Source organism: Balaenoptera musculus, chromosome 2 (assembly GCF_009873245.2).
Source record: "Balaenoptera musculus isolate JJ_BM4_2016_0621 chromosome 2, mBalMus1.pri.v3, whole genome shotgun sequence".
Taxonomy (NCBI): Eukaryota; Metazoa; Chordata; class Mammalia; order Artiodactyla; family Balaenopteridae; genus Balaenoptera; species Balaenoptera musculus.
This window is the reverse complement of record NC_045786.1, coordinates 37,980,958-38,002,575: the sequence shown is the minus strand read 5'-3', so window position 1 is coordinate 38,002,575 and position 21,618 is coordinate 37,980,958. Positions and strand designations below refer to the sequence as shown.

The following is a 21,618-nucleotide window of genomic DNA, read 5'->3' as shown; positions in this document are numbered from 1 at the left end:
ATCAAAGAATAACTAGAAGGCCTGGTTCTGAAATATTTTGCCTTACTCTAGAAAACATCTATGCCAGGGCAAATAACAAACGTTAATAGGTCTAACACTTTAAGGAAGTCAAGATGTAATTGTGTACGTGCTTTAAAGACCTGCATTTGGGCTTCCCTGGTGGCGCAGTGGTTGAGAATCTGCCTGCTAATGCAGAGGACACGGGTTCGAGCCCTGGTCTGGGAAGATCCCACATGCCGCGGAGCAACTAGGCCCGTGAGCCACAATTACTGAGCATGCGCGTCTGGAGCCTGTGCTCCACAACAAGAGAGGCCGCGATAATGAGAGGTCCGCGCACCGCGATGAAGAGTGGCCCCCACTTGCCGCAACTAGAGAAAGCCCTCGCACAGAAACGAAGACCCAACACAGCCATAAATAATAAATAAATAAATAAATAAATAAAAAAAAAAAAAAAAAAAACCTGCATTTGCCATCTTTTGTACTGGTAATACAGACATTACATATAAGATGCTGTGTTACCAACAAAGTACTACAGAGAAAGACAGAAAATGTTCTATTTACAGATTAGAATCTGACCAATTGCAGAGCTATAAACACCTTTTTCACTTACTACACTCCAGAAAGCTCAACTGTGATGGAATCTCTTGATAACTCACATTTGATTTCTATTTATACATATGAAGTTCATAATAAGTATGGTTTTTAAAAAAGGATAGTGGGAGGGAGAAATCAGTCATTAAGACAAAAGTAGGGATTCCCTGGAGGTCTAGTGGCTAAGACTTGGCGCTTTCAATGCAGGGGATTCAGATTCCATCGCTAATCGGGGAACTAAGATCCTACATGCTGCATGGCCAAAAAAAAAAAGACAAAAGTAATTAAAAGCTCTAGACCAGTGCCCAATGTATAATGGGATTTCCCTGGCGGTCCAGTGGTTAGGACTCTGTGCTTTCACTGCCAAGGGCACAGTTTCAATCCCTGGTTGGGGAACTAAGATCCTGCAAGCCAAGTGGCAGGGCCAAAAAAAATCTCAATGTATAATCAATCACCCGGGAATGTTGTTAAAATGCAGATTTTAATTTAGTAGGTCTGGGCTAAGTCCTGAGACTGCATTTCTAACAAGTTTCCAGGTGATAACAACGCTGCTGGTCTGAGAACAATATTTTGAGTAGCAAAGCTTAAGAAAACCTTCAGATTGGACTTCCCTTAAGAGTCGGAACATAGATTCAAGTAACATTAACCCCTTTCTTTCTACAGCATTGAATTTAGACTTGAAATGGTTAGTTATTTAAACGAAACAGGAAAAAACAGGGAAAATGTCATTGTGGAGAAATTACTTTTCATAACTTTGACTTACACTGGTATACAGTGGCTCTCTGTATTTACCAAATGGATAAATGAAAACTTGCTAATAACTGGTCACTGTAAGCTTGAGTAAATCAATCACTATTTTCTGGTTTCCATTTAAAGAGTTCAGAAAGCTCACAGACGCCAGGATGCTGTAAAGGATTAACTCTGTGTACCCAGAAATACAAAACATGCTAAGCATCAGCACTTTTTTAAACTGACAAAAACATCTTGCAAAGCCTGACTCTACAGGGAAGTGGTGATAGTCAGTGGGCAAGCACTATGAAATGGTGAGGTTACCTAATTTCTAATTCAACAAAATAGCAGACTACCAATTGCTTGCATCTCTCAATCATTTTAATAATCCCTCATATCTTTAGTACTCTGCAGTTTTCAAGGTAACTTTCACTTAGGAGCTAATTTAGGTCTTATAAAAATTCTATGCTCTCCAAAGAAGATAACAAATGGTCGATAAAGACATGAAAAGATGCTCAACATATTAGTCATTAGAAAAATTTTTTGAAAACCGCAAGAATCCACTTTACACCTACTAAAATGTCTTTAATCAAAAAGATAATAGAAATGTAGATAGGGAGGTGGAAAAATTGGAATTCTTATATATTGTTGATAGGAATGTAAAATGGTGCAGCCACTTTGGAAAGCAGTTTGGCAGTTCCTCCGAATGATCACCATAAAGTTACTACGTGACTCAGCAATTCTACTCCTAGATATATACCCAAGAGAAATGAAAATACATGCTCACACAAAAGCTTGTACATCAGTGTTCACAGCAACATTTTTCACAAGAGCCACAGGTGGAAATATCAACTGATGAATGGACAATCAAAATGTGGTGTGCATCCACAAAATGGAATATAATTTGGCAATAAAAAGGAATAAAGAACAGATACACACTACAACATAGATGAACCTTGAAAACATTATACTAAGTAATAGAAGCCAGTCATAAAAGACCACATATTGTATGATTCCATTTTATATGAAATGTCCAGAATAGGCAAATTTAGAGAGACAGAAAGTAGATTAGTGGTTGCCTAGGGCTGGGGGAGTTGAGGGGGAAACACAGAATGATTGCTAATGGGTAGGGGGTTCCTTTTTGGGATAATGAAAATGTTCTAAAATTGTTGTGATGGTTGCATAACTTTGTTAAGTACTAAAAACCATTCTACTGTGTATTTTTAACAGGTGAACTGTATGGTATGTAACATATCTCAATAACACTAAAAAACCTGAGAGAAAAATTCACACACACACAAATGCAAATACAAATTGAATAGTGTTATTGAATGTTAATATAAAATCGATATAATAAAATGTAACCTACCTAAAAATTTCTATGAAAAAGGTAAAAAAAATTTTTTTTCATTTCTACTTGACAAAAGAGGAAATGAAGTCTGAAAGAGGTTTTTGTTAACTTGACACAAGGGTAAAATAAGGTGTTGCTGAGGCCTGAACATAAGTTTTCTGACACTTTCCCCTCTACGGTTTCACAATTACGTATTTAACATTTTGAAACCTAGCCACGAAGAAATAAAACGTCGGGGGGGAGAAGGCACATAATGATGTTTATTTTTTCCAGAGTAACGTCTTTGGAAAATTCAAATTCACATTATCACGTATAATTTCTCAACATTTCCCACTTTCAAACGGACTTTCTTCAACTCTACGTAATGAAAGGTATCTAGTTCCTGGGCACTCCCAGCCTACACTGAAGCAAATAATTCCAAGAAGCACTTTTCCAAATCCGTTAGCTAAAGCAAAATCATTAAAAAGCTGCATATTTCTTCCTCCTCGTGAAACTGCGTTTAACAACCAACAAGATTAATTTGATTTCAATCATTCAAGTTGTCAATGAGGCACACCCCCTCCACACACACACACCAGTTATAGTGCCCTGAGACTCTACAAGAAGCGTCACAAAATGGCACAAAAATGCCTGGGTCCAGGAAGGGGTGGGAAAGAGCGGGGTAGCGGGGCTTGGGACACAAGGCCTGACACTGGCCCACTCCGGGAAGGTCACATATACGGGGCAGGAGCCCTAGGAGGTCAGCGGGCGATGCCCGCGTGCGCCGTACGGAACAAAGAGAGAGAAGGGGGCGCAGGTGCCCTGAAGGATGTGACGAAAGCTCGGCCTCGCACTCACGAAACGCTGGTAGAAGCGGACTAGCCGCGGCTTCCCGTGGTTATTGAAAACCAGAATCGCCTGAATCATCTTTGCCCGCCACGCTCCTTTCAACACCGGCTGCTTCCAGAGAGCATCTCCTTCCGCCACAACACGGGCGCTTCCGGTTGGTGCGCTGCTGAGAGTGGCTCCCGGAAGCATGTCCCCGCGCCCAAGGGCCCGACCACCAAGAGTCCGGTTTCCCGGCACGCCTTGGAGAAGGCTGCAGGACGGGCGGCGGGTTCCGGGGTTAGGCTGATGCGGACACCGAGGCTGGGGCCGCAGAATCCCGGGCCTGGCGCAAAGCCGAGCACACCGGAAAAGCGGATCAAGAAGCAGAAACCCCAACAGCAGCTGCGCTCCCAGGTGAAGCGCCGCGGGAGTCTCCCTTTATCATCGTTTGCCTTAACACTACAGAACGTTGCGCGGTGTGGAGATGCAGGCTAATTTAGCCATTCCCCGGTTAGGGAAAGTTAGGTTCATTTTTATTTTTTAGTATTACATACAATGCTGTAGTGAATTATATATGTGCCTTCTCGTGCAAAAGGTCTCTCTCTCTGCGGTAGACAGCGAATGGTGGAATTAAGGGATCTTTAATGCAATTCCTTTTAAAAGGTACCGGCGACCCCAAATTAGTAGTTTTTGTATTTTCTTTTAATGACTTAGTGCGGGTGAGGTGGAGCACGTCCTTATATCACAGATAGAGCTGCAAATTGGAATCACCTACCCAAAGGACAGTTGACAATATTTATCAAAAGCCTTTAAAATATATTGAACATTAGACCCAGCATTTCCAGTTTTAGAATTTATAATAAAACGATGTGGGTGTGTGAAAAGATTTAGCCTCAAGAACGTACATCTCATTAGTCTTATTACAGGGGAAAGTGGGAAGCAAACTAATTATTCCAAAATGAGAAACTGGTAAAATGCATTGATCCACATGCATATGAGAAATATTAAAGTTATAAAAAATCGTGTTGTGAAAGATTTATGGTATAGGGAAATGTTCATGGCATATCTGTAAGTGAAAAGATTACACGAAGTATGTAGAGGGACACTCCACTTTGTAAAAGATTGGAAGTATATACACCAAAATATGAGTAATAATTCTGTCTGATGGAATGGCAGCATCATAGTGTTCACCACAGGCCGGTGGAACCACACTGCTCTGATCAAAACCCTGGCTCTGTCCACGGCCTGTGCACCTTGGGCAAGTGTCATCATTTGTAAAACAGGCATAATATCAGTTTCCTTTACTGTAAAACTAGTTTATTTCTACTTGAAAAAAAAAATTCTACTTACCTAAGACAGTTGTTATAACACAAAAAGAGTTAATATTTGTAAGTACTCAGAGCAATGCATGGTATATAATTGAGTACTACATAAGTGATTTTTTTTTTTTTTTTTTTTGGCTGTGTTGGGTCTTCGTTTCTGTGCGAGGGCTTTCTCTAGTTCGGGCAAGCGGGGGCCACTCTTCATCGCGGTGCGCGGGCCTCTCACTATCGCGGCCTCTCTTGTTGGGAGCACAGGCTCCAGACGCGCAGGCTCAGTAGTTGTGGCTCACGGGCCCCGCTGCTCCGCGGCATGTGGGATCTTCCCAGACCAGGGCTCGAACCCGTGTCCCCTGCATTGGCAGGCAGACTCTCAACCACTGCGCCACCAGGGAAGCCCTACATAAGTGATTTTAAAAATGGTGGTGGAATTATATTTTTTTCTTATTTTAAATTGTCTAAAAAAAAATGTATTACTCTTGTAGCCAGAGTTTTTTTTCATTTAAAAGAATCCAAAGGCAATAAATATGCACTGAAACTTGACAAAATATTTCAAATGTTGAGGAGGAATACCAAAAAAAATTCTGAAACAGAAGAATAATAAGTGAGACCTAGCTCTACCAACTATTAAAACCTACTATGATAGTTCACACTGTCATTAAAGGGAGACTTATTGAAATATAATGATAATTTAAGTATAAGTGATTTTAATATGTGATGTGGAAGACATCATACCTTGACAGTGGGAAGATTCAGTAAGTGTGTTGGGATAACTGGTAGCAATTTGAAAATAAGCAATTTAGTTATCTCTCTTCATACTCTCTCAAATTAAAGGCAGAGTGATTACAGAGTTAAATACAAAACCAAGTAATAACTAGAATGGAAGAAAATGATAGAGAATCTAACATCTGAAAGAGTATATAGCTTAGAAGCAATAAAAATCATAAAAAGTCAAGATATAGCTATATAAAATTTTACGTTTGTAAGTCAATTTTTTAAATGGAAAAGTTTTTAAAATATGGCAAATGGTTATATTTAAAATATAAATACTGATAAACAAAAAAACCCTCCCCCCCTCAGTAATAAATGGGCAAAGGAACTGAGTAACAAATGAGGAAATACATCTAGGAAATGAACATGAAAAAAAATGCTTAAGCTCACTATTAATGGGGGAAAAGGCTAATTAAAATTAAAGTATTAACTTAAAATTAAAGTGTTATTTTTACCTTATCAAATATCAATTTTTAAAATATTATCATACCCAAGTCTAGCAAGGGTAGCGTGAAAATAGTCCTCTCCTACCTTGCTGGTGAGATTATGATTTAGAACAACCCTTTTGGAAAGCAATTTGGCAATATAACAAGACCTTTACAGCTCCCAATGCAGGGGGCATGGGTTTAATCCCTGGTCAGGGAAGATCCCACATGGCACATGGCATGGCCAAAAAAAACCAAAACAAAACAAACAAACAAACAAAAAACCCCAAGACCTTTACAAAGAATTCCTAGATTCCCAGTAATCTGACTCCTAGGAATCCATCCCTAAAGAAATAACCCCTGGGACTTCCCTGGCGGTCCAGCGGTTAAGACTTCACCTTCCAACACAGGGGGTACGGTTTGATCCCTGTCCAGGAGCTAAGATCCCACATGCCTCGCGCCAAAAAAACCAAAAGATAAAACAGAAGCAATAGTGTAACAAATTCAATAAAGACTTTAAAAATGGTCCACATCAAAAAATCTTTAAAAAAAAACAAAACCAAAATATAGTGGCGGGGGGAGGCAGGTGAGATTGAGGGAACTATGTAATTTACAATAGTTTTTAACACAGCTCCAAATAGGGATCAATTAATTACCCAAATTCTGGAAAATAATAGAGCTATTAAGGTAGTCAATCTTAAAAACAATGACATGAAGACTAGCAATATATCGATAGGAAGTAGTTATATAACATCAATTGAAAAAGGATTATCAAATTTTATGTGTTGGTATAAAGTTGCAATGACCATGTACAGAAATTGCATATTCCAAGATCAGGCCACTCCCCCACCTCCATGGCCTTGCAGGTCCTCTTCTCTTGCTGGAAAGTCCCTTTCCACCTGTCTACCTGAATTTCTTTCCACCTCCTCTGCCACTGCTATAGACTAAATCACTCTAGGCTCTCACCCCCACCACTGCAGCAGTCTCCTAGTTGGGCTCATTGCCTTCAGTTTCTCTGCAGTCAAGTGATCTTTGACACAAATCAGATCTTATATAATATACAAATATACAAATCAGATCTTATTACTCTCCCTGGGATCACTGGCTTCCAAGGTATTAAGGATAAAGTCCCAAAATACTTAACATGCTGAAGATGCCATGCCCGACCTCCCACCATTCTCTAAGCTCCAGCCACAATGGCCTTTTCCTTCCAGGAGCCCATCCCCACCCCCTGGAGACACCAAGCCTAGTTGTTGCCCAGGGGCTCCCCCATTGACACGCTGTGCCTCCTTGTTTAGAATGGTGGCCTGCCCACATGAGCTTGCCATACCCTTTGGCCACAGTGTTTTGGGCAACAGGATGCCCTCACTGGGTGCCTCTGCCCACGTCAGTGTCCCCAGTCCTCCTCCTGTTTAACCCCTCCCCTGGCCACCACATGGTTGAGGTCCCAGCATGCTCAACAGTGAGCCAGCCCCATTCAGACACAGGACACTAGTGAGACGGCTTCTATAGTAGCCGAGGTAAGAGAACAGGGATGTGAACTAAGAAAAGGGCAACAAGAACAGAAGAGACCCGAGGGCAGTCCAGTGACCTGTGACTTCAGGTGGCCTAAATGAAGTGTTAACCCCAAGCCTCACAGCCATATTGTTGAGCCCAGGCTCAAATATGCAGGAAGGCAAATGAAAGTTTGAACCATGATAATAAACGCTGGGACCTCAACCATGAAAACCATATGAAAAAAAATGGAGATAATAATCACATGTGCCTCTTGGGATTGTTGTGACAATTCAGTAAGATACTGGAAGAGCTTGGCACAAGTCATAGAACCAAGAGGCACTCAATAGTCAGGGACTATAATTATCATCATGGAAAGCATCTAGTGCTGTGTTTGACACATTAGGGGACTCCCTAATTGTTAGTTTACCACCACCCCTCTTTTCCCTGAGAGAAGCAGGATCCACATTCCACCAAGTCCCTACCCATTCTTAGGATGTGTAGATTTCAACTCCAGATCTCTTCATAGATGTGGGTGTGGGCATACTACCCAGCAAGGCAATGTTCATGACCAAAAAGATACAGCTTTCTTCTTATAGGGAGGTTGCTCAGTTTATACCTAATAATAACACAGTCAGTGTAGAGGAATCCTTCCTGAAGATTTACTCATTCGTAAAAAGTTCTCAAGGTACAAAACAACAAGAAAAAAGGTGTTGTCCAAAATGTGGCCTGGCAGAGTGAGTCAGAGAGATGGAGACCAGCCGGCCACACCTGTGAACGCTCTCAGCCTCCCTGAAAAGAGCATCCCCAGGAAAGCAGCCAAAGGAGGTCAGGGGACAGGAACCCCCAGGGTGGCAGAGAACCAGAGGAGGAATAAAGAACTGGCAGCTCTGGGGACTGAAAAGGGCACAGGGGACAAGGAGGCTTGAGCAGGAGGGCAGAGGCTACAGCACAGAGTGCTGCAGAGGAGGGCAATTGCAGAAGAAAAGCAGGAAATACAACAAGGGCAGAAGAAGGAGGCCCCGCTAACTTCTCCTCTGAGCCACTCTGCATGCAGATGAGGGATTCCCCACCAGTTCTGCACCAAAACCAAGTCCAGTTCTTCTGACTGCCCTGGGGGACTTGCCCCCTGCCTGCCTCCAGAAACAAGGCTGCCACTCAGGGGGAGGGCCACCATGAAAATGTCTAGGAAGGCTAGACTCACATCCAGGGAGGAACCCTCCATGAGCCACAGGCTGGGGCCCCACGTCTTAACATCAGGGTCTTGCATTTGATTTTAGCAGAGCTTGTTCAAAGAGTATTCCACAGTGGCTGTAGGGAAGAACCAGGTAAGGCTTGGTGGACCTGCTCTCTCGAGCTCCAGAGTGAAAGTTGATGGAAGAAATGCTCAACAGCGGGCCCCGGAGGCACCCCATCTCTCACTGACCTCAGTCGTCCTAGAGGTAAAGTAAAGAGATATGAACAGAGCACATTTCGTAAAAGTCTTCTACCGTCATCAGACAAACAAGGGTTCGATGGAGTGGTACCAGTGGGGCCCGCGGCTACCTGACTTGGCCTCATCTCACTGTTGTTGGCCCAGGGAGCCAGCCTGGCAACTCCAATTGTTTTTTAGTCCAAGACTCACTCTATTAAGACAAAAGGGAATCCACTCCCTCTATCTGCCCCTGCTTTCTCTGGCAAATATCATCATCTTCATCACCTAGATAAAGAGCCCATGTTTCTGAGGCTTTGTTTTAAATGTTCAATCTGGGGCCTTTTGACACCAATTCAAATCTTCAGGTGAAATATACCTCAAAATACCAAATCAACTGTGAGTAGGCTGAGGATCAACTAGGAAGCTGAACTCTGGGCCAAAATAACTATTAAGGACCAGGTCAGCCATTTTCCAGCCACTCTGGGCAGGGAGCCCAGAACAAAGGGGGGAAAAATGCTCATTCAGCTGCTCAACATGGCTAATGTATTCACTTGAAGTAGAAATGTTTGGAGCCTTAATGGAATTAAGTCTCCTTGGTTCCCCTCTGTGCTCCCTTCTTTCCATCCCTTGCTTTCATAAATCTTTGGGGCTCTCTTGTTGATTGGCACAGTTCAGACCCACCAAAAAGAAAGGTCCCTTCATAGCCTGAGGGAATTTTCCTGATGCTAACACACTCTCAGGAATTCCACCAAAGCTGGGGAGTAAAGTTTATGCTGCTGTCTCTTTGTCCTACACCCAGCCACAACCAGTGCATACAAAACTCCTGCCAGGAGATGAACCACACCAACGCCAGGTCCACGGTTATCTCCCGGGACCTACCCACTCCTCGTCCTCTGCGCCGTCCCCCTGCTCTCGGGTCTCCACTGCAGCCCCCTCTGAAGACTTTTGGGCCATGATGTTGTCTGTCCAGGATGCCCCCATCTTCCCATCACCAGCGAAATTACACTTGGTCACTGTTCCAGCCTCGAGTTTGGCTAATGAATCTGAAAGGAGAAGTTGAAGGCCTCTCTCCGTGTGGCAGAAACACAGTGGGGGCTGGCCCATTCTGCTGGGGTCCCCTAGGCCTGAGTGTGCTCAGGGAGGCCCTGGATGGGACCCCCAAGGCAATAGATAGGAGAGGTCACCCACAGGAACCATGGGATTGGGCAGCACCCCAGGATCCAAAGTGTCCAGGCTATTGGCCCCAAGGCACTTGCCCAGGGACTTAGGAATAAATCTCAAGGGGTCTTGTCCGCGGGGAGGCCAGATGTGGCCTGCTCCATGAGCTCGGAGCTGGAGGGGTGGGTAAGCCTCGGACAGGAGGCCAGGAGCCCCCACAGGCCATATAGGAGCATCAGGCCACAGTGAGGGCTGCACTGCTCACCCAGGAAGGGGCCGTCGCCTCGAGTTTTCAGCCGTACCCCAGCCCCCAGCTCGAGCTCCACGGCCTCCATCTCTGACTCAGGCATCCAGAATGCCACTGTCTGATCGGGGGTGAGGCTCTCCGTCAGCGCAAGCAGCTCTGGCTTGTTCACCAGCCCCTTCAGCGCCTCAGGCGTGAGTCTGTCGGTTTTCCCCTTGGCTTCCACCTCTGCAGGCACACAGCACGAGACAGTCATTACCACTGTAACAGCAAGCACTCTAGGAGGGCTTTTTAGGAGCCAGGTGAGGCCTCAGTGTTGTACACGCTCACAACCACCTGAAGGTAGGGCTCTGAGTTCCCATCCTGCCAGTACTCAAGGAACGCATCACAGAGGAGTTATGGCTATGGGCTCTGGAGCCAGGCTGGCTGGTGCAAATCTGCTTACATGCTGTATGACCACAGGCAAGTTACCTAACCTCTCTCTGTGCCTGACAAATAGGGATAAAAGAGGTACCTACCTGATGGGACTGACGTGACGTGCGAAAGATATATCGAATGCACATAAAGCACTTAGTATGGGGCCTGGCACTCAGCAAGTGTCAATGTTTTTACTATCCCTATTCACAGATGAGAAAACTAAGGCTTAGACAAGTTAAGTAATTTGCCCAAGGTTACACAGCTAGTCAGTGGAGGAGGCAGGATTCAAGCCCTTCACACAATTCTGCCTTCCCACTGAGACCCCAGTGACCAGGCAGGGTTCTCACCACGACACTGAGGCCATGGTCCCTCCTCTATCTTGAGTCTGCCCAGTCTCTCCATCCTCACTAACCAGTCCTTAATCCTGGCCCTCTTACCCCCCTCCTAGATGCCATCACGGCCTCCTAACAGCCTCCTGGTCTCCAGTCTCTTCACTTCCCCAGGGATTTTTAAATTAATTTATTATTTATTTATTTATTTTTGGCTGCGTTGGGTCTTCATTGCTGCGTGCAGGCTTTCTCTAGTTGCGATGAGCGGGGGCTACTCTTCGTTTCAGTGCACGGGCTTCTCATTGCGGTGGCTTCTCTTGTTGCAGAGCACGGGCTCTAGGCATGCGGGCTCAGTAGTTGTGGCTCAAGGGCTCTAGAGCGCAGGCTCAGTAGTTGTGGTGCACGGGCTTAGTTGCTCTGCGGCATGTGGGATCTTTCCGGATCAGGGCTCGAACCCGTGTCCCCTGCCTTGGCAGGCAGATTCTTAACCACTGCGCCACCAGGGAAATCCCTCCCCAGGGATTTTAAAAAGCAAATCTGGACTTCCCTGGTGGCGCAGTGGTTAAGAATCCGCCTGCCAATGCAGGGGACACAGGTTCGAGCCCTGGTCCGGGAAGATTCCACATGCCGAGGAGCAACTGAGCCCGCGTGCCACAACTACTGAAGCCTGAGTGCCTAGAGCCTGTGCTCCGCAACAAGAGGAGCCACTGCAATGAGAAGCCCACGCACCACAACAAAGAGTAGTCCCCACTCACTGCACCTAGAGAAAGCCCACATGCAGCAACGAAGACCCAATGCAGCCAAAAATAAATAAATTTATTAAAAAAAAGAGCAAATCTAATCACATCACTCACCTAACTTAAAACCACTCACGCATAGCTCCCCTGCACCCTCGACTGACTGCCCTCTCCACAGGGCTGCTCTTCCCCTGCGGGAGCCCTCAGTTCCCAGAATGCCCTTGGCACCCTGCTCCCTCTCAGAAACACCCTTCCAAGCCCTGGCACCCTGCTGATACCTGCTTGTCTTTCAGGATCCAGTACTGGCATTCCCTCCTCCAGGGCACCTCCCCCAACCACGCCTGCCTGGGCTCAGAGCCCCCGCTAGGGCTCCAGTCATGGCCTGTCCATCTCCTCTACCAGACTGAGAATGGCTCGCGGGCAAGTCCGAGTCTCGCTCGTCCCTGAACCCTCAGCATGCAGCTCAGGGTCTGGCACATGGTGGATTCTCATTAAATGTTCAGATACTTAATAAGCAACTGAAAGCATGAATGGATAAAATGATAGAGGGATGATGAGTACCCACTCAGCCTCAAGACCTTCTCACACAGGGCAGACAGCAAGGAGGTCCTTCTCCAGCCAAAACTGGGAAGAGGAATAAGATCACAAAGGGCCCAAGAACCAAGTGAGAATTTTGGCAGGAAAATGGAGGCCACCTGGCCTGGGCTCTGCACTAAGGCAGGTTCATGGACGCTTCTGCCAGACTGCAAGAGATGGCAGGAGCTGGGAAGGCAACCAGGTCCTCAGCACTGAGGTGGGGCACTGGGGACCCTCTGAGTGAATGGGGAGCAGGAAGAGTCCAGCCAGGGGGCCCTCAGGCCAAACATGGGCTTCAAGGCCAACCATGCTGAGAAGACACTTTCTAGGGACCAAGAGACCTCTGGAGACAAAGGAAGACCACAGTGTACGAAGGCTCTGAGGGAGAAAGGGCGAAGGGTACCTACTGTAGGATGACATGAGGAAGCCTGTGTTCACCTTCCTGGTGGCGCTGAAGTTGGGCTCGATTTCATTTCCCTTGGGGTCGAACTTACGGCAATGGATGTGACTAGGCCGGATATACAGCACGTAGTAGCGCTCCTGGGGCCAAGCGGAGAGAGAGTGAGGGGCTGCTTCATTCCCTTCAGCCTCCAACACAACACACACTCCCCACGTGCTCCGGTTGCAGCCCCCCAACCTCACTCTCTACCCCAGAATCCCACCCCAGCTCCAAAAGATATTCAAGCTGGCCACAGGCTCCCACTCCCAATATTCATTCATTCATTCATTCATTCATGTGTTTAGTAGAGCACTTGCCACACATAATGAACCATGGCTAGACGTCCATGAGAGGGCAGGCTCAGAGCCTGACCCCAAGGCCTCCACATGTCAGAGACAGAAAGAGTATACAGAAAACCATAACCCGAGCACCAAGGAGCCCAAATACCATGAAGCAGGAGCAGAAGCAGCCAAGATGCCATGGAAAGGGCACTGAAATGGAGTTCTGAGTGAGGACAGCCACTGTGCCTCTTCCAACAGATGTGAGTCCTGGAGCAAATCACCCCTAGCCTCAGTTTCCCCTGTTGCCTGGAGACAACGTGATGTCTACTTTCAGGCACGTTGTAAGGATTCAAGGAGCAAGCACAGTATAAAGCATGAAATGTGCTGTAAATGCTCTTTGCCAGCTATCCTAATCAAAACAGGAGACTGACGACATTGTAGATCAACTATACATCAATAAAATTTTAAATAAATAAATATTATAATAAAACACACACACACAAAACAGGAGATTAAAGAAAAGGAAACCACTTCCTGGGAGAAACAGAGAAGGCAAGGTCTCAGAGTGGGGAGAAACCTGCAACTGTGGGATAAGGGTGTAGGAAGAATATTAAGAGCCTGGACAAGTACATAAAATAAAAGTCAAGGTCCTGTGTGGATGTCTGAGCAATGCAGGACCCTTAGAGGTCGCATGGGAGTCCAGGCTGGGGAAGCAAGTGGGGGATCAGCCTTGAGTTGGCATTTGGAGTTTGCATTTTATGTGGTAGACTAGAAGGAATCCTGAAAGGTTTTTGAACAGCAGTGAGACCCTGAGAGATGTTTTTCAGGAGACAAGCTGGCAGCAGGGCAGGAATGGGTGCTGGGTGCAGCCAGAAGGCAGGAGACGGGGTGCAAGGTTTAGTCAGGACAGGCTGAGTTCCTGAGGGCCCATGTGAGGTGAGCAGACATGGAAAGAGGAAGGGAAGGGAGGGGAAAATGGTCAAGGTAGGAGGCCTACGGGACTAGGCATTACTCACCTGGGGGAGGGGGGAAGGGAGACAGTGGAGGTTTGCAGGCTGGTGGTCGGGGGCGTCTAGTGCACTATCATTAGGAAAGAAGGAGTTGGAGGAGGCAAGTTTGGAGAGGGGCTGGAGAACACCCTGCCTGTGGAGGACGGCCGAGGCAGGCCAGCTCCACATCAGCTACTGCTGGGCTCTCCTGGGCAGGCTGGCTAGGGTTCCAGACTGCTGTGCTCAGCCTGCTGACCTGCGTGCTAAGGAGGGGAGGGTGCAGCAAAGCATCTCTTGACCTGAAACTAGCTCTGAGCGGGAGCCGAGGCTGTTCACATGGGGTGTGGGTGAGAAACCAGCTCTGTGTAGCCCCAGGCCTCTGGCCTGCCTCAAGAAGGGATTTAATGAGCTCCGTTCTACAGATCAAGGAGATAAGGTGGTCAGCACATCTGGGTGGGGTTATTTGAGGGGGGGAGGGGTGGAGACTTAGAATTAGTGCTCAGGAAAGAAACAATGGCTAGTACAGGATGGAGAATGCCAGGTGTGTCCATGGACATCTGAGATGGGCGGGTGATAAAGGGTATAACCCCAGGAGGCTGAGAGGACAAGAGGAGAAGGGCATGGACATGGGAACCGAAGCCCCGGGTGGTATCAGCAACGTGGACTTCACACTCAGGCTGGAAACAAAGGCCCAGAACTCAGCAACCCTCCTCCCACCTCAACGCTCTCACACCCCTACACATGTGGAGGTCCAGGTCCACACCAGTGACCTGCTTTATAAAAATCCAACATTCCAAAACACCCAGCCACACAGTGATATTAAAAGATGTGCAAGGGAATTCCCTGGCAGTCCCATGGTTAGGACTCCGTGCTTCCACTGCAGGGGGCCAGGGTTCGATCCCTGGTCAGGGAATTAAGATCCTTCAAGCCTCGCAGTGCAGCCAAAAAGAAAAGAAAAAAAAAAAAAAGATGCGTAAACCCATGCTAAGATATTCACCACTCTGCAAATGCAGTCACTTCAAGGCGCCTTCTGACAGCAAACTCCAACGGCGCATTTAAAGTAATTCAATTTTAAACAATTCAAAGTACACACGACTTCCCAGCTACAGAGCTGGTACCCCTAAAGGGGAAGGTCACTGTTGACCTTGCACCCACATAGGCAGATAACTTCACTCTGACCTTGTCCATCAGGTCCAGAGGCAGTGGGAACCACCAGGCCAGAGGACAGGAGCTGGGCCTTCAGCCCCAGAATAAAGAGCCACTCATCCTGCCTACCCAGCAAGCTTCCCAGCACTCTAAATTTGTTCCATCAGAAGGTGAGAGGACCTCTTCAGAAGGCAGGCCTTCCAGCCCACTCAGAACACACAGCCTGAGTCCTGAACCACTCACCTCACCCTTTCCTGCTCTCAGCCCTCCCAGTCCTGGCCCCAAACACACCCCTTGGGTTTAGGGCCTGGTCTGTCTTCTCAGCAAGAACCCAGGCCCTCCCATCGCACCCAGCACAGCCCTAACTGACCTCTTCCATCTGTCACTCCTTTTGGCTGCTAATCTCCCAACCAACCCCCCCCCACCTGCCCTGTGAGCCCCTCAAGGAAAGAACTGGACCCCAAGTCTTGGCACTGGCAGAGCCAAGCAGAGAGATGTTTTGGTGGGTGAGGACCCTGAAGCCAGTGCCCTGCGGGTGCCCCCAGGGAAACATCCTCACCTTCCTGCCATGGGCATCCAAGATGCTGTGCCGAGATACATCGACCAGTTCTCCTTCCAGCAGGACGCCATTCCCCCTAAGGATGAGAGAGAATGAGGGCTCAATTGGTTCTGTCAGTCCTCAGGCAAGAACCACAAGTGCGATGGCTCAGGTCAGGGTCTGCACTAGGACAGAAGCAAGTCCCAGGTGTGTCTCCCGTTTACCTGGTCCCTGAGCAGGCCCAGTATGATGCAGCCCCTTTCTCTGGGCTCCCACACTGGGCCTCCACTCCTCTGAGGGTCCCAAAGGCTGGGGCACCATCCAGAGGGTAGGAAGGAACATTGACAGGCTGCAAGACCGAGCTATGGCCCCTCCTGCAGGGGGTTACTGTAACCAGAGCCTCAGTCTTCTTATCCACCAAATGGAAGAGTAATATCCACCTCACTCTGCTTCTATGACGATGACATACGATCATGTATATGAAGGCGCTTTGTAAACTATAAAGTGTTTACTAAATATAAAGGACTTTACTTTTTTTTTAAACATCTTTATTGGAGTATAATTGCTTTACACTGTTGTGTTAGTTTCTGCTGTATAAAAAAGTGAATCAGCTATATGCATACATATATCCCCATATCCCCTCCCTCTTGTGTCTCCCTCCCACCCTCCTTATCTCACCCCTCTAGGTGGTCGTAAAGCAGGAAGCTGATCTCCCTGTGCTATCCAGCTGCTTCCCACTAGCTGTTATACATTTAGTAGTGTATATATGTCAATGCTACTCTCTCACTTTGTCCCAGCTTACCCTTCCCCCTCCCCGTGTCCTCAAGTCCATTCCTTATGTCTGTGTCTTTATTCCTGTCCTGCCCTTAGGTTCATCAGAACCTTTTTTTTTTTTTTTAGATTCCATATATATGTGTTAGCATACGGTATTTGTTTTTCTCTTTCTGACTTACTTCACTCTGTATGACAGACTCTGGGTCCATCCACCTCACTACAAATAACTCATTTTCGTTTCTTTTTATGGCTGAGTAATATTCCATTGTATATATGTGCCACATCTTCTTTATCCATTCATCTGTCAATGGACACTTAGGTTGCTTCCATGACCTGGCTATTGTAGCTGCAATGAACATTGTGGTACATGACTCTTTTTTTTAATTATTTTATTTATTTATTTATTTTTGGCTGTGTTGGGTCTTCGTTGCTGTGCGCAGGCTTTCTCTAGTTGCAGGGGGCAGGGGCTACTCTTTGTTGTGGTGCGCCGTCTTCTGATTGTGGTGGCTTCTCTTGTTGCAGAGCACGGGCTTCAGTAGTTGTGGCACGGGGCTCAGTAGTTGTGGCTCGGAGGCTCTAGAGCGCAGGCTCAGTAGCTGTGGAGAAACGGGCTTAGTTGCTCCGCAGCATGTGGGATCTTCCTGGACCAGGGCTCGAACCTGTGTCCCCTGCATTGGTAGGCGGATTCTTTTTTTTTTTTTTTTTAATGTTTATTTATTTATTTATTTATGGCTGTGTTGGGTCTTCGTTTCTGTGCGAGGGCTTTCTCTAGTTGCGGCAAGTGGGGGCCACTGTTCATCGTGGTGCGCGTGCCTCTCACTGTCGCGGCCTCTCTTGCTGCAGAGCACAGGCTCCAGACGCGCAGGCTCAGCAATTGTGGCTCACGGGCTTAGTCGCTCCGTGGCATGTGGGATCTTCCCAGACCAGGGCTCGAACCCGTGTCCCCTGCATTGGCAGGCAGACGCTCAACCACTGCGCCACCAGGGAAGCCCGGTAGGCGGATTCTTAACCACTGCGCCACCAGGGAAGCCCCATGACTCTTTTTTTTTTTTTTTTTTTAAAGGATGAATAATTTTTTTTTTAAATTTTTATTTATTTATTTATTTATTTATTTATGGCTGTGTTGGGTCTTCGTTTCTGTGCGAGGGCTTTCTCCAGTTGCAGCGAGCGGGGGCCACTCTTCATCGCGGCGCGCGGGCCTCTCACTATCGCGGCCTCTCTTGTTGCGGAGCACAGGCTCCAGACGCGCAGGCTCAGTAATTGTGGCTCACGGGCCTAATTGCTCCGCGGCATGTGGGATCTTCCCAGACCAGGGCTCGAACCCGTGTCCCCTGCATTGGCAGGCAGATTCTCAACCACTGCGCCACCAGGGAAGCCCGTCCCATGACTCTTTTTGAATTATGGTTTTCTCAGGGTATATGCCCAGTAGTGGGATTGCTGGGTCATATGACAATTCTTTTTTAGTTTTCCAAGGAACCTCCTTACTGTTCTCCATAGTGGCTGTATCAATTTACATTCCCACCAACAGTGCAAGAGGGTTCCCTTTTCTCCACACCCTCTCCAGCATTTATTGTTTTTAGATTTTTTGTTGATGGCCACTCTGACCGGAGGACTTTAGTTTTTTATTTCACCGAATTTTTGTTGGGGGGGCGGGGTCTAAGCTGCTATAAAGTATCTTCCCTTTGCACCTGTTTTAAAGCACTTTCATATTCCTGTTCTCATTCGTATCCACTTTAGAAGTGGAGAAACCCAGACTCAGAAGTTTCGGGACGAGCCCAAGATCTCAGGGTCCCTCACTGAGAGGAACTGGACCCCCGCTTCCCAATTCTAGTTTTCATAAAAGCAGAACCTGGGGACTTCCTTTTCTGGAACCACGGAAATGGGAGAGGGGTGGGGGCAGCTGAAGGGATGGGGATAAAAAGTGAAAACTCCCTGGACCTCACTTGCCCCTACCGCCCCCCGCCCCTTACGCCCTTCATTCTTTAGTGCTTGTAATTGCAAATGGAATGGTCCATTCGTTCTCATGACCTCGGCGTCCGTGATGGCATGGCCTGGCCCTCCGGATCCAACACGCCCTCCAGAAAGGCCTTGCCCCTCCCCCAGCCCTGCCAGGCCAACTCCCACCCGCTGTTGCCGTCCAGCAGGACACTGTCCCTTCCGGAGCGGGGTGCAGCCTGTGCAAAGGCCTGAAAGCAAGGCAGCGGGATGAAGCTTAGAGTCACCGAGGTGGGGTTGAGACAAAGGCTGACGTGAAGTAAGCACCGCCTTTTGAGCCCTGCTTGGGAGTCGGGACCGACCCTCTGTGAGCTTTACGCCGATCAGTGTCTCGGGGGGGGGGGCGGGGGGGGTGCGCTCCGAGGGGAGCGCAGGGAGGAGCGGTCTGGAGGCCAGGGAGGTCTTTGGCGAGCCCCGCCTTTCCTCCCACCCTCACCCGAGCCCGCTGGCGCACCCCCTCCCCCTGCCAACCAGGGAGCCCGGATTCAAAGCTGAGCCTCGGGAGCCAACGGAGGCCGAGCCCGGGAGGCGGTGGGGAGACGCGGGCGGAGCCTACCCCTGGTGGGCGGCGGGGTCCCAGGCCCCGGGCAGCCGCGCGCTCTGAACCGCCTTGTTCCGGAGGGCGCTGTCGTGATAGATGCGGCTCATTCTCCCCACGGCCGCGGCGCCCTCGAGGCCTGGCGCAAGGAGCCTGCACGCGGGGCTGGGGGCACCGCGAGGTGGGGTATAGCGAGGGGAAGCGCCGGGAGGACGCGCGGAGACCAGCTATTCCCAGCTGCAGATCCGGGACAGGCGCGGCCCAGCCCCGGGCGTTTCCGCGCGGGATTTAAAGGGGCCGAGCCCCCTTCCTGCCCGCGGGACCTTGCTTGGCGGGAGGTGGGCTTCCCTGAAGACCCGGCTGGGACCTTAGCCCCGGGGGGGGGGGTGGGGGTGGGGAAGGGAGCCACTCCCTTCTCTTTCTCTCCCTCTTCCTTGTTACTAGAGGGAGACCCCTGCCCGACACACGCACAAAGGGGAAATTGAGGCCCAGAGAGCCTATAGGATCAGCTCTGAAAGGATGAGTTTCCAGAGAGCAGGAATGGGAAAAAGGGAACAGCCCTCAGGGACGGCGGGGTGCTAAGTACAGAGCTGCTCTTCATGCCCGCGCGCTAGGTCGCACAGTGGCTGAGGGAGGGGTTCCAGGGATCTGTAACGAAGGAGCCTAGTCTTGGGTGTCAAGATCTACGACCTAACAAGGTTGGAATCCCAGCTGTGTGAGCTTGGGCAAGTTCCTCAACCTCTCTCAGCCCGTGCTTCCTCCTCTGTAAAACGGGGTCAGTATCACAGGGGTTGTAAGGATTTAATAAACTCACTCTAGAAAGGAGCATTGCCCCTCGCCGTCTTCCCGTACAGTTCTTGGACCCCTTCCCAGCTCCCTACTGCCCTTTGCCCAAGTATGTAACAGTCTAGGGATGCATTTCCCAAGCCCGGGTGCAGGGGTCTGTTTTGACCCCGGGATTGTTGAGAGCCTTGGTTCTCTTGTTTGACTCCTTTGTGGCAAGCCCTGGGGCAGGTGGGCCCATTCATGGAGTCGAAGTGTAGCCTCTGGGGGAGACTTCAAAGGGGAGGTGGCCAGGTTAGAAACCTGGGGGCCCAAGATGAGCTGCCAGTGGTAGAAGAAGCACCCCCTCCCCCCTCACATTATGACTTTTGTGGAGTTTCGACATTTTTGTTTTCAAGGGCTCTCTCCTCCATAAAAAATGTGTTTAAATTGTATTTTATGACTGGGTTGACATAAAGATGAATATATTAATATATATTAAGACATTTTCTTTGGCCTAAAAATTCTTTTTTTTCTTCTGATTTTAAAAGAAATTAATATATTTTCCTGTGCCTTAGGCATCGTGCCTAATGGATTAGTCAGCCCCGCCCCTATCTGGCCTACCTGGCTGCTCCCTAAATTCTAAGAAGGAAGGATGTAGAAGACCCTCTGGGCAGAACTGTCCTTTGGCTCTGTCTCTTCAAAATTCCCCAGGCTGATATAAGGAACTCTCATAACTCAATAGAAAAAGAAAAAAAAAAAAAAAACCACACACGATAAAAAAAATGGGCAAAGGAACTGAATAGAGTACAGAAGACATACAGATGGCCAACAGGTATATGAAAAGCTGCTGAGCATCACTAATCATCAGGGAAAACCTCACACCTGTTAGAATGACTATTATCAAAAAAACAAAAGATAAGTGTTAGCAGGGATATGGAGAAAAGGGAACCCTTGTACAGCATTGATGGGAGTGTAAATTAGTACAGCCACTATGAAAAACACTATGGAAGTTTCTCAAGAAATTAAAAATAGAACCACCAAATGATCCAGCGATTTCACTTCTGGGTATATGTCCAAGGGAATTGAAATCAGGATGTCAAAGGGATATCTGCACTCCCATGGTCCTTTCACAATAGTCAAGATGTAGAAGCAAACTAAATGTCCATCAATGGATGAATGGAAAAAGAAAATGTGGTATATGCATACAATGGAATATTATTCAGGCTTAAAAAAAGAAGGAAACCCTGCCAATCTGCAACAACATGGATGAACCTGGAAGTGAAAGAAGCCAGACACAAAAAGACAAATACTGCATGATCTCATTTACATGAGGAATCTAAAATAGTCAAACTCATAGAAGCAGAGAGTAGAATGGCTGCCAGGGGCTGGGGGGAGGGAGAAATACACAGGTAGTAGTCAAAGGGCACAGAGTTTCAGGTGTACAAGATGAATAAGACTTAGACATCTGTATAGCAGAGTGCCTGCAGCTAACAATATTGTATTATATACTTAAACATTTACTAAGAGGATAGATCTTGTGTTCTTACACACACACACACACACACACACACACACACACACAATAATAATAAAGAAAGAAAGAAGGCTTGGGACTTCCCTGGTGGCGCAGCGTTTAAGACTCTGCACTTCCAGTGCAGGGGGACCGGGTTCGATCCCTGGTCAGGGAACTAGATCCCACATGCCACAACTAAGAGTTCACGTGCTGCAACTAAGGAGCCCACCTGCCACAACTAAGATCCAGAGCAACCAAAGAAATAAATAAAGTATTAA

General features: G+C 47.8%; 2 protein-coding genes across 2 annotated transcripts in view; both read right to left on the bottom strand.

The window, feature by feature from the left end:
- Positions 1 to 3,655, bottom strand: part of AP3S2 (adaptor related protein complex 3 subunit sigma 2) — a 55,596-nt gene extending 51,941 nt beyond the window's left edge. The window contains exon 1 of the mRNA XM_036842304.1: positions 3,509 to 3,655. Coding sequence (XP_036698199.1) covers positions 3,509 to 3,577 — 69 coding nt within the window. The 5' untranslated portion in view covers positions 3,578 to 3,655. The remainder of the gene's footprint in view (positions 1 to 3,508) is intronic.
- A 3,095-nt stretch (positions 3,656 to 6,750) lies between these two features.
- Positions 6,751 to 19,318, bottom strand: ARPIN (actin related protein 2/3 complex inhibitor). The gene is made up of 6 exons (XM_036842303.1): positions 19,081 to 19,318; positions 15,777 to 15,852; positions 12,770 to 12,902; positions 10,325 to 10,531; positions 9,781 to 9,944; positions 6,751 to 8,923 (listed from the first exon to the last, which is right to left on the bottom strand). Exons 1-6 carry the CDS (start codon positions 19,170 to 19,172, stop codon positions 8,915 to 8,917), a joined length of 681 nt encoding a protein of 226 aa, XP_036698198.1. The 5' UTR covers positions 19,173 to 19,318; the 3' UTR covers positions 6,751 to 8,914.
- Positions 19,319 to 21,618: the final 2,300 nt, after the last annotated feature.